Source organism: Xiphophorus maculatus, chromosome 17 (assembly GCF_002775205.1).
Source record: "Xiphophorus maculatus strain JP 163 A chromosome 17, X_maculatus-5.0-male, whole genome shotgun sequence".
Taxonomy (NCBI): Eukaryota; Metazoa; Chordata; class Actinopteri; order Cyprinodontiformes; family Poeciliidae; genus Xiphophorus; species Xiphophorus maculatus.
Genome location: NC_036459.1, coordinates 1,310,493 through 1,326,424, shown reverse-complemented (window position 1 = coordinate 1,326,424; position 15,932 = coordinate 1,310,493). Strand labels below are relative to the sequence as shown.

General features: G+C 35.6%; 1 protein-coding gene across 1 annotated transcript; it reads right to left on the bottom strand.

Moving 5' to 3' along the window:
- Window positions 1-5,503: 5,503 nt before the first annotated feature.
- Window positions 5,504-10,869, bottom strand: LOC102236714 (23 kDa integral membrane protein-like). Its single transcript, XM_005816018.2, has 9 exons — window positions 10,643-10,869; window positions 8,750-8,806; window positions 8,239-8,358; window positions 8,051-8,125; window positions 7,510-7,593; window positions 7,325-7,426; window positions 6,696-6,728; window positions 6,511-6,594; window positions 5,504-5,813 (listed from the first exon to the last, which is right to left on the bottom strand). Exons 1-9 carry the CDS (start codon window positions 10,700-10,702, stop codon window positions 5,739-5,741), a joined length of 690 nt encoding a protein of 229 aa, XP_005816075.1. The 5' UTR covers window positions 10,703-10,869; the 3' UTR covers window positions 5,504-5,738.
- Between the last annotated feature and the right edge of the window lie 5,063 nt (window positions 10,870-15,932).

The window sequence follows — 15,932 nt, the reverse complement described above, 5'->3', positions numbered from 1 at the left end:
TCAATAAGTTCCATTTGCATGATTTATCATTTTCCTCTTTTCTCTCTTTCTACCAGAAACTGGGTGATGAACGTCTCCAGTCTGGTCCTTTGGTCTCAACTTTAACATTATTTGAAGGATAATTTTGTTTACAAAGATTTCATAATATATTTTGTTGTTTCTGTTTTGTTTATTTGGGATATTCAAAAATGTCTTCCAGATTTAAACGCTCAGAAGAATTTGATCTGTGAGAATCTGTTCTCGCATTATTAAGTTATAACACTTAACTATATTATTCATCACAATAATTTCCGGAACAATTTCTCCTCCAGGAAAAGTTATGATAGACTAAAGAAACTCCATGAATACCAGGTAGTAAAAATCGTTCTAATTTAAATCGCTTTGCTGCAGGAAATCTGGGAAACCTGCTCAGTTGTTCCATCAGATTGTGCTCAGGAATATATTGAAGCTACATAAAAACTTTAATAATTTTGCTCCATAATTGTCCATGCAGTAACAGTGAAAAACTCCACATCTTGCAGAAAACAGAGATTTCCTCCGGAGAATCTTAAGGACGCCTCGTTTATCTGGATGATTTTCCCGAGAGACATTCCATCCAGGTGAGGCGAGGTAAGAGCCAAAATCTCAGGAGAAACATTTGACGTTCAACTGCTAAAACCCTCTTTATTCTGAAAAACAGAAATCATTTGGATGGAAAGAAAGACAGAAAGTGATTTACATTTTTGGCCAACTCTCCAAAACTATCATTCTCAAGTTCTGCTCCACACAAAGAAATATCAAAAACATTTCCACAGTTCTGCGCTTCACTGCTGGAAACAGCATGAAATTAATTGAAATTAGTCCAGATCATCCTCCTCCTTGTTGAGGTTTAAGTGACCATTAGCAGTGAGGTTAATGGGAGTCCAATCTGACCTGAGAACAGAAAACGTCTTCAAATTTCTGCAGCGCTGCTCCTGAAATTCAGATCGACGTTTATTACCGGAACGCCAGGAATTAATCAGCGTCTGACCCAAGCTGGCAATGAAATTTCATGCATTTTTGATGTTTGGCATCTTTTCCTGGCAGACATTTTGACTCCATATGCTTGTGGATTCATTCATACTAATCATGCCTCTTGGCACGATTACATGGCTCCGGTTCTGTTGGTGATAAAATGAGATTTTTTTTCCCAGGTATTTGTTGAGCGAGACATTCACCCTGAACGTGAATCATCAGATTCTTTACCCGTCAAAACAGCGAAGACACGGGAGCCGTTACTGTTCAAGTCTCCATTTCCTCTCAATGTGCAGAAATACAAACAGGTTGCAGCTCAAAGAAAAGACGACAAATCTACGATAACGAGTCATAGACAGGAAAAAACAAAAGTTAATTCAAATTTTGAGCTCAGAAATTTCCTAGATAAAATCCAAAAGTTGAAAATTTGCAAGAAAAGGAGCCTCAGAAATCTTTGGATTAAGCTCAGAAAAAAAAATTGGTTTTAAAAGTTGACAATTTGACTTTTTCCCCCTTTTGTTTCTTTACTTTCTAGCAAAGTTTTTAAAAGAAAATGTGAGATTAATCTCGATTTGAGTTCTCGCAAATTTTCTATTTTGAGCTCAGAAATGTCCAAGTTTTCTAGAAAATTTCCTGATGGTTTTACTCCAAAGTTTTTTTCATGAAAAACTAAATTGTTTCCTCAGCTACAAACAGAATCAAAACAACAAACTCTACAACTAGATAATGAGTCAAAGTTAAATTAGTCACTTTTCTCCAATTTATTTTTCAATTATAATTTATTGAATATAAAGCAACTAATAAAGTACAAACTGAATTAATTATGCATCTACTACATCTTCTTATTTGAATTAGCATGTATAATTTAAGGTGTTTATTTTATATGCAACAGAAATAGACAATCTACGCAAGAAAATTTTATTATAAAGTAAATGCAGAAAAGAAATAAAAAGAAATAAAAAGTTTAAACTACAAACAAAAAGTTAAATGTTTTTAGAGGTAGCATCAGGTTTTATTTCATGTTCAGCTAATTTTAAATTCTTTATGCCTCTCTAGAAAACTGATGTTAATTCTTTAACTGGTTTGAGGAGCAGCTTGGATCTACCTGTGGTTGCGGATCAGCTGGGAGTCCAAGCATCCCTCCCACTGAGTCTGATCAGGTTTGAGAAGCTGTTTTGTAGCAGGAACAGGTTTGACAGAGCACATCACCCCCAAACAAAGACAGATTCACTGAGCAGCAGCTCAGCTGACAGCGTTGGGAAGGAGGAGGTTTAGACGGGACGTGGCTGCTGAGCCGCCGTGTTCAGATCGTCCATCAAATCACAGGAAGCCTGACAGAGTGATCAGCCGCACAAAAGCATCAACTTAAAATACACTCAGTTAAATCTGACACCTCAAAAACAAACACCTCTGATCCTCCTTATGTCAGGTTTCAGCTGTTTTTCTGGCTTTTACCGCCATCTGGCGGTCGGTTATGGAAAGTCGCTCTTTTATCCCAGTGCTTTTATATTTTAAATTGAAAAATATCACATTTAGATTTTTTCATATTTTCTTTAAATGTAATGCTTCATGCTTTTTATTCATATATAAAATATTCTATATATAGAATACTCCGAGAAAAACGTGTCAAAACAAAAACAGAAAAAGGTTTCAAAACCAGATCCTCCCTGTTTGAGCTGAACATGTTCATAAAATAAAAGATCAGAGTCAAGAGTCAAACCCGACGGTTCTTTATGATCGGATCTCAGCCTTTTTTCTTTTTACAAATTTTAAAAATAAGAAGTCTTCTTGTAATTCTTTGAATTCAGACATTTTTACTTTTGCTCAGAATTGGGGATAACGGCTTTTTTTGTCTCCAGAAATGAGGACCTTTGTCCCTTTGCCAACTGCAGTTTGGTATTTTGTGTTTCTTTTTTATGACAGAGTGTTAAGGCTACAGAAAATAAAAAGAAGAAAATATTAAGAGAAGTGGAAGAATAAAGTCGTATCGTTACGACTTTAATACCAGAATAAAGTCGCATTATGTGCTAGGATGAGGCTTTTTGTCTGTATCAAAATTGGTTTATTTCGCAAAAGTGCAAAGGAAATACTTTCTCATCACATGATCAAAAACCGGATGTTACTACTGGCGCAAACCACTAAGAAGACGACAGGAAGTGGTATGATGGCAAGGAATGTTTTTTTAATGACTTTATGGCATGAACATGCATATTTATATGTGATTTTAACTGCATTTCTTATTTAATGTAAACATCACAATTGTGATTTTCAGAGATTAGAGGAATATTGTCAAAGTTTTGCCCACATTTATAACAGCTGCTATGCTGATATGTTATTCTTTCCTTTTAAAGCTCATTATTGACGCGTCAAGCAAAGTACAGTTAATATTCAGTAAGCAGTATTTTTCATAAACCCAAATTCACATCTACATAAACAGCGACCTCATAAGAGTGAAACAAAACCAAAGCAGCAGTTCTACAGACATGGCAGCATAGCAAGGTGAACTGCTACAAGGAGACTCGGACATGGAAAACAACACGGAGCGGAAAACTTTGAGCCCACCTGCGGTGAAAAGCATCTGCTGGCAGGTTGAACCGGGGCTGAATTAGCATGGAGCAACTGCAGCCCAAACAGCCAAGAGGTAAACAAAACCAAAATAGTTTCATTCACACCCCAACTTCACCTCCAGGAGCCCAACTGTGCTCCTAAACCAACTCCAAGTAAAGCCAGTGTAACCAGTAAAGCTCCACAAACAGAGGGGGAAATCTACCAGAAACACAGCAGAAGATCTAAAGATACATAATTCAACTTAAGAGAAACAATCATATTTCATCACACTGCAAAATAAAAACTCCGCTTTAGCACCCAGAGCAAACAATCAGTCACAGTTTGAGAGATCAAAAGTGCTGGAAATAACAACTGTGTGAAGGTTTTAAACGGTTTACTCACATTATGAGGCTTGTTGCTGGTTTCCAGAAACTCACTCTTCCTGCTCAGCGGTTGTCCTGAGTCATTCCCGCCTTCAGCATCTCCTGACCCGACGGGAACACCTGCTCCCAATCCTCTAATTATCCTCCCACCACGCAGCCTGGCGTCTTCCCGGCTTCCGTGGCTAATGGCGACAGCAGCTGCTTCTTTCTGTTTTAGTAAATCTGTTTCCGCTGCCAGTTTCTACAAAGTTTGACTCATTTTTAAAATCGAGATTATAAAAATGTGTACAGAAACGAATCCACATTGTTTTAAATAAAAGTCTAAAACGTAGCCTTTCTGCCAAATTAATTTATCCGAGAAATGTCTGGTTTGCATAACCGCCTCCTTTTGACATGGAGTGTTGATCAAAATGTCAATGTTTAGAAAATAAACTTTCACTTTAATTCATTTATATAGAACCAAATTACAAGCTTCTTTAGATTCTGCCACTTCACGACCTGTTCCGGAAGCACTATCCGTACATTTGACTCATTTGCGCATGCGCTAAAGAAATACTTCCGTATTCTTCTTAAAATCTACATAAAAGAGTATAACGTTTATTTATATTAATTAAATACTCCTTGCTATATAAGGGTATATTTTTCTAGACGATGTTATTAATGAAAATTATTTGTTAATTTAAGTAGAAAATTGTGTACTAAGCATCACGGGACTGTTAGCTAGTAGCTACCACCGTCCTTACGCCCTCTGGTCGGCTCTTGTGTTTGTTTTCCTTTCCCTGACCTTTCACCCCTGTAGGCACCTGGATCCGCGGATTGGCTCAGTTAACTATGTGACATTAAATGACTGTTACTGTTGTAACTCCGACCAAACATAGTACTGCATTCATTTGAGCTGAATGCACACACACCTTCATTAGATTTTTATTTGTAAAACATTTTGGAACCACTTTATTCTCATAAGTTTATTTATGTATTTTTTTTTGTAAGTCCTGGGTCACAAAAATAGGTAGATTTTTGATTTTTTTGCAAGTAATTTTACAGAAAAATCTAGAAATACATTGGGGTTGACTGTACAGTTGTATAAAAATAAAATCATAATATGAGAACAAAGTCATAGAATTAAAAGAATAAAATTGTACAAGAATAAAGTCAAAATTAATAGAATAAAGTCACAATTTCACAAGAATAAAGTTGTAATATTACAAAAATTAAGTCTTTCACCAATATTATTGTTTAACCAATAATCAGAATATTATGACCTTGTCTCGTAATACTACGACTGTATTCTCAAACTATTTTTGATTTTATTCTCGTAGGATTTATTCTCTTATTTTTATAGTGCATATTATCAAAAGAAAACGCAGCTTATGAAGCTGAAATACTAGCTGACACGCTATTGGCTGTAAAAGTCTATTGGCAGCCAATCCGAGATCACCTCCCATTTTCCTTTGTGCTGATTGGCTGAACCCCCAAACAAAGGAAAATGGTGGATGTTTCTGCAGTAGCGCTAAGATGGTTTCCACCGTGCATTAATGCATTTAAAAGATACAAACTATTAAAACAGGCAGATTATGATTATATTTCAGTAAAAGATTTAATCCACAGCAAAGCCAAAACCTCTGACAAGAATATATCATTTTAAAACTTTATTTTCGTTGGTTATTTGCAGATTTCTTACTAGTTTCCCACCATTAGTTTACGGTGGGATTCTATTTACATTTTACCAATTTACAGTTTATATGGACCAGTCAGTTGATGATGTCTTCATTTTTTCTTGAAAAGACAGAAAGAACGTATGACTTTCAAGGTTCCTCATGTGAAAGAGCGGCCAGAGTCGGATTTTTTGATTTGATAGATCAGGAGGAAGCCGAGCGCCACAAGCAGAATCTGTAAAAACAAGAAAACTGTTAAAGATCAAAAACAAGAGGAAAACAAGCAAAAATCTGCCCTTAATTCCTGTTATGTACCTCTGCTTTGAGTTTTCTGATCTTTAACTGGTGCAATGAACATATAGGGGCAGCCTTCAGCCAATAAAATAACAATAATAGATTCTGGGATGATTCTTATTATGTCAGAGCGAATTTAGTGTTTATTACATTATTAACCATTATTATTAAAGGACACCTTCTAAGAGCCTTTGCTTCTAAGAGCAAAACAAGGTCATTTTCTACCAAAGAAATCTGAACTTTTGAGATGAATCCCAGAAATTTTCTTTTAAGAAATCATGGAAAAATCTGAGTTTCAAAAGTTGAAAATTTTTGACATTTGAAACTCTGCCGCTTCAAAGATTTTTCTAAAGATATGTCATAGTCATTTTTCTGAGCTCCAAGAAGCTCAGAAATTTCCATCTTTTTTCTAGAAGATTTCTGCGATTAATTTCAAAATTTCAGATTTTTTTGGCAGATATTTACTCTTTCTAAAATCTACAATGGTCCTATAATGCCGTAAACCAGTGCTACTACCAGTTTATCCGTGGAATTGATGACTACAACGCTGCTTGAAACGATGGGCACATTGTATTTGCAACGTCTGAAACAAAGGCTGGAAACCCCTGATGGTAAAAGAGATCAGAGTTCAAACTTACTTCGATGCAAACAAATCCGTAGAAAAGCGCCATGGCAAAAGTGGGAGGCAGTCTAAATACCATTAACAAAACGTCTTTGCAGGACTGTGGAAGAAAAGACAGAAACATTAAATATTTTCAAAACCATGACAGAATGGGAATGATGACTGAATTCAGAACAATTTGCAAATAAGCTGATTAAATACCTGAGAAAATATCTTATCTGGACCCTCAGTTCCCTGTTGGGACAAAGATCAAATTTTAGAATTAAATGTGATTTATGGGTGTATTGTTAAAAAAATGAATTTAAAAAATTGTTTTTATTCAGTCTTATATTATTGCACATTGTAGTTTAAAAAAAATGATTTAATGTTCGCCAAGAAATTTTGAGGTTAAACTCAGAAAATTTCCAGAAAAAACAAGAAATATTTTGAATTTCAAAAGTTTAAAATTTGGTAGAAAAATAGCCAGAATCTTTAGATTAATCTCAGAAATTTTCCAGAAAAACAAGGTAACTTCTGCATTTAAAAGTCAAACAAATTGCTTAAAAACTCAAAAATGTTGACAATAATTTCAAAAATGTTCCAAAAAAAAAAAAAGGTTTATTTATGTTTCAAAAGTTGAAACATAAATAAACCTTTCTAGTTGTTAGATTTCTGTATCATCCTGCTCTGACGTTTGGACCTTAAATTAAAGGTTTTAATTCACTGTGTTTATATTTGGACCTTATATAAACACAGTGAAAGTTTGATTCAGAACAATATTTCTATATATCTTTTATGCTCCCCATTGAAAATGCTTGAATTACATTGTGACATGATTGCATGTAACCAACCTGAGGTTTGGATTTACATTTCGAGTCAGATTCAGTGCATTTGCAGGACTCTGGGATTTTCGTACCCCAGTCTTCTGCACGAAACGCTCCGCAGCATTTGCCCTGCAACCACAGGCGACTTTAAGTACGTGATCCATCTCAAAACTGTGTAAAAACTGTTAGTTTATCTTGGTAAAAAGCCTTACGTTTCTTTGAATCGCTTCAGACTGGGTCCCGTTAATTAAGAAATTCATAATTTCTCTATCAGAGTTGTTGAAATTATCCGTTAACTGCAAAGTCAGAAAAACTGCATTAATAGAATCTTAGACAAGAGAAGAACAGATTAGAATGAGCACAAAAGTTACAACAAACAAGATGTCCGGTAATTTAAGTTCCCAACAGATTCCTGTCGGTCCGTTCATCACAAAACTTTACTTTTCAATGTTAGATGGACCAAAGTTGGTAAAGGTCTATGTTCCACAACCAAAACTTCTGCTGGGATTGTATTGTTAAAACAGACTCTAGTGACTGAAACGAGAAAACTACGGAAACCAAATTCTCTCAAAATGTAATTTAGGTTGCATGTGAGAATATAAAAGATGCTTTATGTGTCCAGTCAGAATTCTGAGATTGAATGATGACTTGAGAACTTAAATTCTGAGATTAAAGTCAGAAATCTTACATAAAAGTACAGATAAAAGAGAACAAAATACTGCAGAGAAACACAACATTAATCAGATACATTACCACTTTTCTATAGATAGTGAATGAAATCCCCATAAACAGATAGATGATCATCATGACTATCGTCAAACCTACGAACTGTAAATGAAACCAAACAGTAGTTCAGACTTTGTGCTGATGGAAACAAAAAAGTTTAACATTTTTGTGAGAATTTCGGAAGTGGTAAACTTTTTTTTTTTTTTTTTGCGTACGATCTTCAGGGCGATGTTGTTCTCTGCGATGGCGGCGTAGATTCCCAGGACGGCGACGAAGAGGATGACGAGGGCAAACACCCACATCTTTAGCGGGTTGAGGTCATTGAATCCAGAAACCTGAAACAACAACAGAGACACCGGATTACAGCTGAGTCCCAGTCACACGCAGCCACTGGCGCAAAAATGCGCTAAATGTTACACATAGGGGCGGCGCTAAATCAAATAATCCATATATAATATTTTTAAGTGCAGGCAAATCGAGTTCAAGAAGCAGCATAATATATTGTAACATTAAAAATTTTATGGCAAAAACATAATTTCTAGTCCATCAGCTGATTTTGCTTTCAAAACGCGCTACGTGTCTGAATAAACATCACACAGTTTCTGGCTACACAATGATTTATTCAGCGCCATTCGTAGATAATTTAACGCCCTGTGTGTGCAGAAACTGTCTGCTTCACTTCTTCCATCTAACCTGATGCTTAATAGCAACGCTGTTCGTGTTTACCTGGTAGGTGTTGGTACCGGATATCACGGACACGTGTATCATCACGAATCCAATGACCTGCGAGCAGAAAGTTAAATACTGCGTGTCAGTTTAACAAATTACATAAAATGAAAACGATAGAGCCTCATTTGAATAGTTAGATTAGGGGTTGAGAGTAAAATAAGACTTTAAAAGTGGATTGCAAAGACTTTTTAAAGGGAGTTTACGCAGATGCATCGTGGAAGACGTAATTGCAACAAAAAGACACTAGAGGGAGACAAAGAGTTGAGAACAGTTCTGCTTCCATTTACATTAAAATAAAACTAAATCTAAAAATCTAAAGTTATTAGATTTTTGTCAGATTTTAGATTTTACCTGCTTTTTTCACCTGTTAACCCAGAAAAATAGTTTATTACCAGGATTTAAAAGGCAGAACAGAAAACACAGAAAACACAGAAAACACTGTTCTTTATTAAGAACAAACCTGCACAGGGGAGAGAAAGTTGTTCAGCCAGAGGCTGTCAAACAAACTCTGCCAGGCAACAGCAGAGCATCAATTTTATACACATCTTAGACCCCTAGGTGGCGCAAAAACAATTCCAGGAAGTCAACCAAAAATAATGTTTCTTGGAACAAGGTCATCAGGTGCAAGGTTTAGGTCAAGCAGAAAATAAGACAGAACATAATGACATTGTTCAAACCGCAGCTCCACATATAGTCAGAGTAGATAACAGACGTGTGGTTTCTAATAATCGCCTTGCTTGCATCACACCCTGAGTGTTCAACAGTTTAATCGGAGCAAGTGTGAATATTATTTTATCTTTATCAGCAGTGAGGTGTTTATACAGAAATGAGTCTGTTGGAGGGAACCGAGCCGCTCTCACAGACAGAATGACAATTTCCCCAAACGGAGCAAAAGCTGCAGCTCTGAGCTGCTGCTCAACTTCCAGAAACACACATGATAAATGAAAGAACAAAATTAAAGAAAGAAAGAAATGCATGAATAATTATTTCATTTGACAATTTCACACTTTTTTTTGTTCTCGAAACAACTCAAAATAATTATTCTTAAAGTGAAAAGAAATAGCTATAAAACAGACAACAAAAAATCTCAAAAATAGGAAGAGATTTCAACTGAAAGGAAAAAAACGAAAATTCAAAATAAGGAATAAGAAAATAATAAAGGATTATACGGTAAATGATTATGATGATAAAATAAGAATATATGGTTGTAAATAAAAAATATATGTTGAAACAATAAATAAAAAAATAAACGTCTTCACATCACATGTGGCAAAAAGGAAAGAGGGAATAATAATCAAAAACTTCAATCATTGACCTTCATCGTTTAGATGCTTTAAATCAATAAAATCACAAATGTTATTAGAAGTCAGCTGTTTCTGCGGGGATAGGCCCCTAATAAATGTGGCTAAATAAAGTGGAAAATAAGCAAATAATGAAAAAAAGAAAACAAAATGAAAACACTTCAAAACTTTTAAAAAGAAAATCAAGAATGGTTTACACAAAGTCGTACTTCTTCACTTGCTGGTCACTTCTTAGCACAAATGGCATTTTAAACCTTGAATCAAGAGTACTGGGATCAATCAAGATTACCTCAGTGGTTGATTCTTCTTCCGGATCGGACATCAGCGTGATGGGAAACAAAAGTCTGAACTAACATTTGCTGAACTTTAGGTTTTTCAAACACACACATCATGAATTTAGTACAGAGAGACTGAATACATGGGAAACATCAGATTGGTCCACAGATTGGCAGGAACAAAACAACCAAGTTCACAACGATGACAGAAATGATCACAATTTTCCAATGTCCAAAAAAGTTTTCAAACCGTTTCAGAATCCACTGTTTATAAAGCTGCCAAAGAATCAGAAATTATAAATAGTTGCACTCACCACGAAAAACACATTGAGGAGGATAAAAGCTATCTTGAGGCAGGAGTTTGCTTTCCCCATCTTTGCTCTGGATGCTGCAGGTCAGGGTTCTGGACGGTTCTGGGAGGTTCTGGAAGGTTCTGGAAGGTTCTGCCAACAAATATATGGGCCGGCGGCACAAAATGACATCACATCCTGAGTAGTTAACTGGAAAGCATATGCATTTTTTAGAGAAAATTACTGGCAGGAAAGAGAGGTTGAGTGCAGCTCAACTGCAGGTTGAGCAACACTGGAGGGAAACGGTCTAACAGAAATCCATAAAAGGTCAAAGAAATCAACAAGAGGCAAAGAGAACAAGAAAATCACGAAGGATGATGATTGTTTATCTTGGACAGATTGAGAAGAGTTTTCTCCAGTGGGTCTCAGTTTATCTGCTGTGGTTGGCTCAGGTCTGAAGGGGCCCGACTGGCGAAAGTCAGGATGGGAAACATGAGCTCAGAGTTCCTTAGAAAAGTTTTAAGATTTAAGCATCTGCAGCCAAAACCACAAGGAGTTCTGGATGATTTCTGTTCACATCGAAAACATTCAGCTTTCTCCAGCCGCTGCAGTAAAACAGAGTAACTCTCTGAAATAACATAACACATTTAAATTACATCTGGGTGAATAACCAGAAACCAGCAGCAGAAAGAGTCACTGCTTTGGAGGATTCACTGTTTGTAAAGCAAACAGTGAATCCTTTTCTTTTCTTTAGTCAGAATTAGGAAATTAATGAGGATTTAAAAACTTTAACTCTGCAGCTAAAGCAAGAATTCGAACTTCAGTGTCTGAATTTTTTCCTCACAATTTAGTCAGAGTTTTGAGATTAAAGTCAGAATTATATTAGATGATCAGATCTGAACTTTAATTCTGAGAGCAAAGTAAAAATTTTAATACCCAGATTAAAGTCCAAATTCTGAGATTAAAATCAGAATTATGTATTTAACTTACTGGCAAATAGTAAAAATAAAATCCTCATGTTTAAAGTCAGAATTCTGAAATTAAGTAAAAATGTTTAGATTAAAGTCATAAATCCAAAAATAATGTCAGAATTCAGGGTGCTGACATTAAATGGTGACTTCTAAACTTAAATTATAAAAGTAAATTCAGAATTTAAAGTAAAAATATAAAATGAAAATCAGAACTTTAAGCTTAAATTCAGTGTTTTAAAAATAAAAATTCAGAATTTTGAGATTATGACAAGATTCCAAGATCAAAGTGGAAAATTTTAAGTTTTTAACGTCGACAGAAACTAGGTATAAATATAGCTGCATGGAGTTTTTCTCTCTTTTCTGTTGTGTTTGTGTTTAGTTTTTGCTTTATATGTTAAACTCCTTTTGCTGCTGAAAGATGCAGAAGATTTAAAAAATCTACAGCAAATATCTGGATCCTCATCTTTGAATGAGAAAATATTTTAAAAGTAAAGAATGAAAAATACAAACTAATGGTTTCTCATTGCAATATTGCTATTCTATAAAACATATACATATATAATACACATATAAAACAATATTATTACTATAAGACATCCTGTGCAGGTTGTGGATATTTGTGCAGACTTAGGAAAGTTGGACAAACGGACATTTCCAATTACAGGCATCAGGAAAACAGGAAACACCTCACACATAGAAATGAATGACTTCCTGTCCATGTTTCTCTTTTCCAGATGAGGCTGCAGAAAGAAACAAAGGTCAGCATGAAAAAACTGGAGATTCTTCTCGTGTTTTTCTGTCAAGTAAAAATAAAATTCTAGGAATTCATCAGGATTTTAAGAAACGTTTGAATGCTTCAGCTGCGTGGTTCATATTTTCTAGAACATACTTAGGTTTTGAAATTATTTTTAAATAGTTTTTCTCCTTTTTCTAAACTGTGACAAAACCTGTACTCTTAAATACGACTTGAACTTTCCAACTTGGTTTTCAGGAAGTTATTATTTCTCGCCCTGTTCCCTTCCTGTTTCTATTCACAGTGGTGACCAGGTGGAAAATTTGGCAGATAAAAAGGAAAAGAATTGATAAGATCAGATAATGCCCAGAGAAATTATGTAAACCAATAGTTAAGGTCATGAAACAGACCTACTTTGTTAACAAAACCCAATCCAATGTGTGATGCTGAAAAAAAGCTCCAACTTTTAAAATATCGTGTTAATTGGTCACATGTAGTAGAATCATGTTTGTCAAACTTACTTTATTTACATTTGTTTAACATGACAATTTAATAAACTTATGTGGATAAATTGAATTGAATTAATTGTGACCAGTTAACCCAATATGTTTAAGTTGGATCAGCTGCAAATTAAATGACACAGTTTTTGTTTTTATTGTTTTAAATCATCCATCATATTTCTTCTAATTTACAATTTGAAAGGATTGTCAAAGGCCTCATCCATCCGGAGACAAATACGGCCCATTTCTGAAATGACAAAGAAAACATTTGCATCCACTTGACAGGATGAAACACCACAGGAAACACTGCAGTAGGAAAATATTAGGTAAATTATATATATTATTATCAAATATTTGTTGTTTCATGTGCCTTTATAATGTTCTTGTCTTATATGCCTTTATTTGTTTCATATTAGCATAAAGAAAGTTTCTGTGTTGTTGAATTACTTTGATTCCTTTCTCAGAAGGCCTCTGAGGAACAGCAGAGAAACTGTTTTCAACAGGTTATCGCTCAGCAGAAATGTCTGCATCCTTGACCTGTTAGATATAAAACTGTCGCCATGAAGACGTACAACTTGCTGTGTGTTATCCTGTGTCTGGAACAGAATAATCTAGTATGTAGATACCATGTGTTTTGTTAGTGACTAGCATTTACGTTGCAATCATGTGACTGAAGTGTTTTCCCCGCCCCTTTGAGACGCTCTCTGTAACAGGGATCCTAACAGCAATAGAAAGGGAGAACGGACACATATGTTTTGAGAACGGAGGAGATGTGTGACTGAAAATATCTCTGGCTGTTCTCCTCGCGAGGACAAAAGAATCTAACTCTCTTGTCTTTCTTGTGTTTGTTCAATTTGTCTTTAATAGGTGTTTAAACCTGACATTTACTTGGTCCTTCGATTGCCGGTCGCCAATATACCAGAAGGATTCCTGCAGGCATGATGGACCCCAGTGCAGTCCGTGCGCACGGCAAGTTTCCTAGTGGAAACTTATCAGATCCTGTTCAAGGGCTGGCGCTCGGCCTGCCTGCTGGGATCTGATGGTTGACGGTGCTCCAGGGAAAGACAACAGGGGTGAGTGATTCTTGTTTAAAAGTGGCGAGTGACTGAGGGTCATTGCGCGCACAGAAAACCCTGTCAATTCTAGACTCTAACAGGTAAATTTATTGCACGAAATCCGTGGAGGACGGCGGAGTCCTCGCGCAAAATTCCATGGTTAGGTGGACGGAGCCTGGTGCCTTCCTGCTCAGGGAGACGGGGCCCGACGAATACCCGTTACAAAAAGTCGAAAAACAGGATCCGCGTAAAATAAAACATTTAGATAAATGGATAACAAACTATAACTTTGATGGCCGTCTAAATTAGAAAAAATAAAAACAACTAACTTTACTGCAGTATAACATAAAAAAAAAAACAAAAAAAGTCAAATCCAAAGAAAATGAGCAAAGAAGGGTATGACGATGTAGATTTTTGGTTGTGAATGGACTGACAATTTATGACTGACCACGACTAGACTAAATGTTTCATGCTTTGTTTGTTGTGTTATTGCAAAATAGCAAACAAACTGTATATAGGAACTGAGTAACTAATCAAATTATTAACCATTTGATATTTGAAAATATAGTGAATTTGAAATGCAAAGTTCAGTGAAATGTGATACTTTGAGCCATCCTAGTAAATGTAACTAGTTGCTCTAAATTGATAAAAAAAATTAATAAAAGTAATGTGTTTTCTAGAATGGAGTTTAGAAATCTTTAATCTGGGATTATTTGATTGATAATTAAATTAATAAAATTGAGGGAAATTAAGGAATCTGAGAACTTGATTTAATTTTGGAATGGTTCATTTTCATTGAGGAAGTAAGAAGAACCAACTATGGCCATTTGGCAGGAGTAAAAATGGACGTAAAATGTCCTCCCCTCTGGGTTGGACAGATGAAGCAGAAGAGGCCCTTTGTAGAAAACAGCAGGCCCTCGTATGAAGTACAGCACTGGCTCTACCAAACTGTAAAAAAACCCAAAAACAACATTTTGTTCAGATGGTGGATTGTAAAGGTCATTTTATGACCTCTGTACTGGTTCAACAACATGGTGATAAAATGAGACCAGTAGCATATTTCTCTTCTAAACTAGATAGTGTGGCGTGTGCCTTGCCTCGCTGTGTGAGAGCCGTCATTCTATGGCAGTAGAAGTTAGTGCTCCTATAGTTCTGTTCCATCCATTAACATTAAAAGTACCACATGACGTCTCAGCACTACTATTGCAAACAAATATGACTTTCTTATCACCTGCCAGGCATCTCTCATGTATGTCCACTCTCTTACCTCAACCCCATCTAACTATTGAAAGATGCACTGTTTTAAATCCTGCAACATTGTTACCTCTCCACCAGGCTCACCCAGTATATTGTCAGCAAAATTTTTTTTAATTTTAGCAGTTATCCATACAGGTATCTATTTGTAAAATCAGATCTTATTTTAACCAGTTCCTGGAATCATGTTTGTAGATCTTGAATAAGTCCTGTTTTCCACCTCGGGCTTCAACTTGAAGTGTTTCTGTTATATAATTGTTTAGTTTTTGTTTTTTTTGTTTTTTTCCATTCTGTCTCATCCTGATGTAATGATTATTGTTTAAGGTATTTTAGGCTGCACCTACCAGCTATCGCAGATGTTCCTACATCTGTACATAAACACCTGGTTCAGCTCAGCTAAAGCTTGTTTGTAGGATGGGAGAAGGAATTTTTATGGATGTTTACAAATGACTACTAGAAATGTTTTTTTTTTTTTTGAGGTTTTCTTTGTGTTTTTAGACAGTTTCCTAACTTATCTCAGAAACAATACAAACAGTCAAAACTTTTGTATGCTCTTTTCTAAGCTGAAACTAAAGTTTAAAGTGCTTTCCTCTGCCTTTTGAGTTGTGATCATGTACTTAGTCCATCTGTGCATTTATCTGTAGTTTTGTTGCACATTGTTTTTGTTTTTCTCATTTCTTGATGTTTCGCAGATATGAAGGGCTACGAACTCATTACAAGAATTTTTAAGGGTTATTTATGAGGTATAAGTAGCAATAAGTGAAGCACTGCCGTGGAATGAAGGCACACCAACCTCACAAT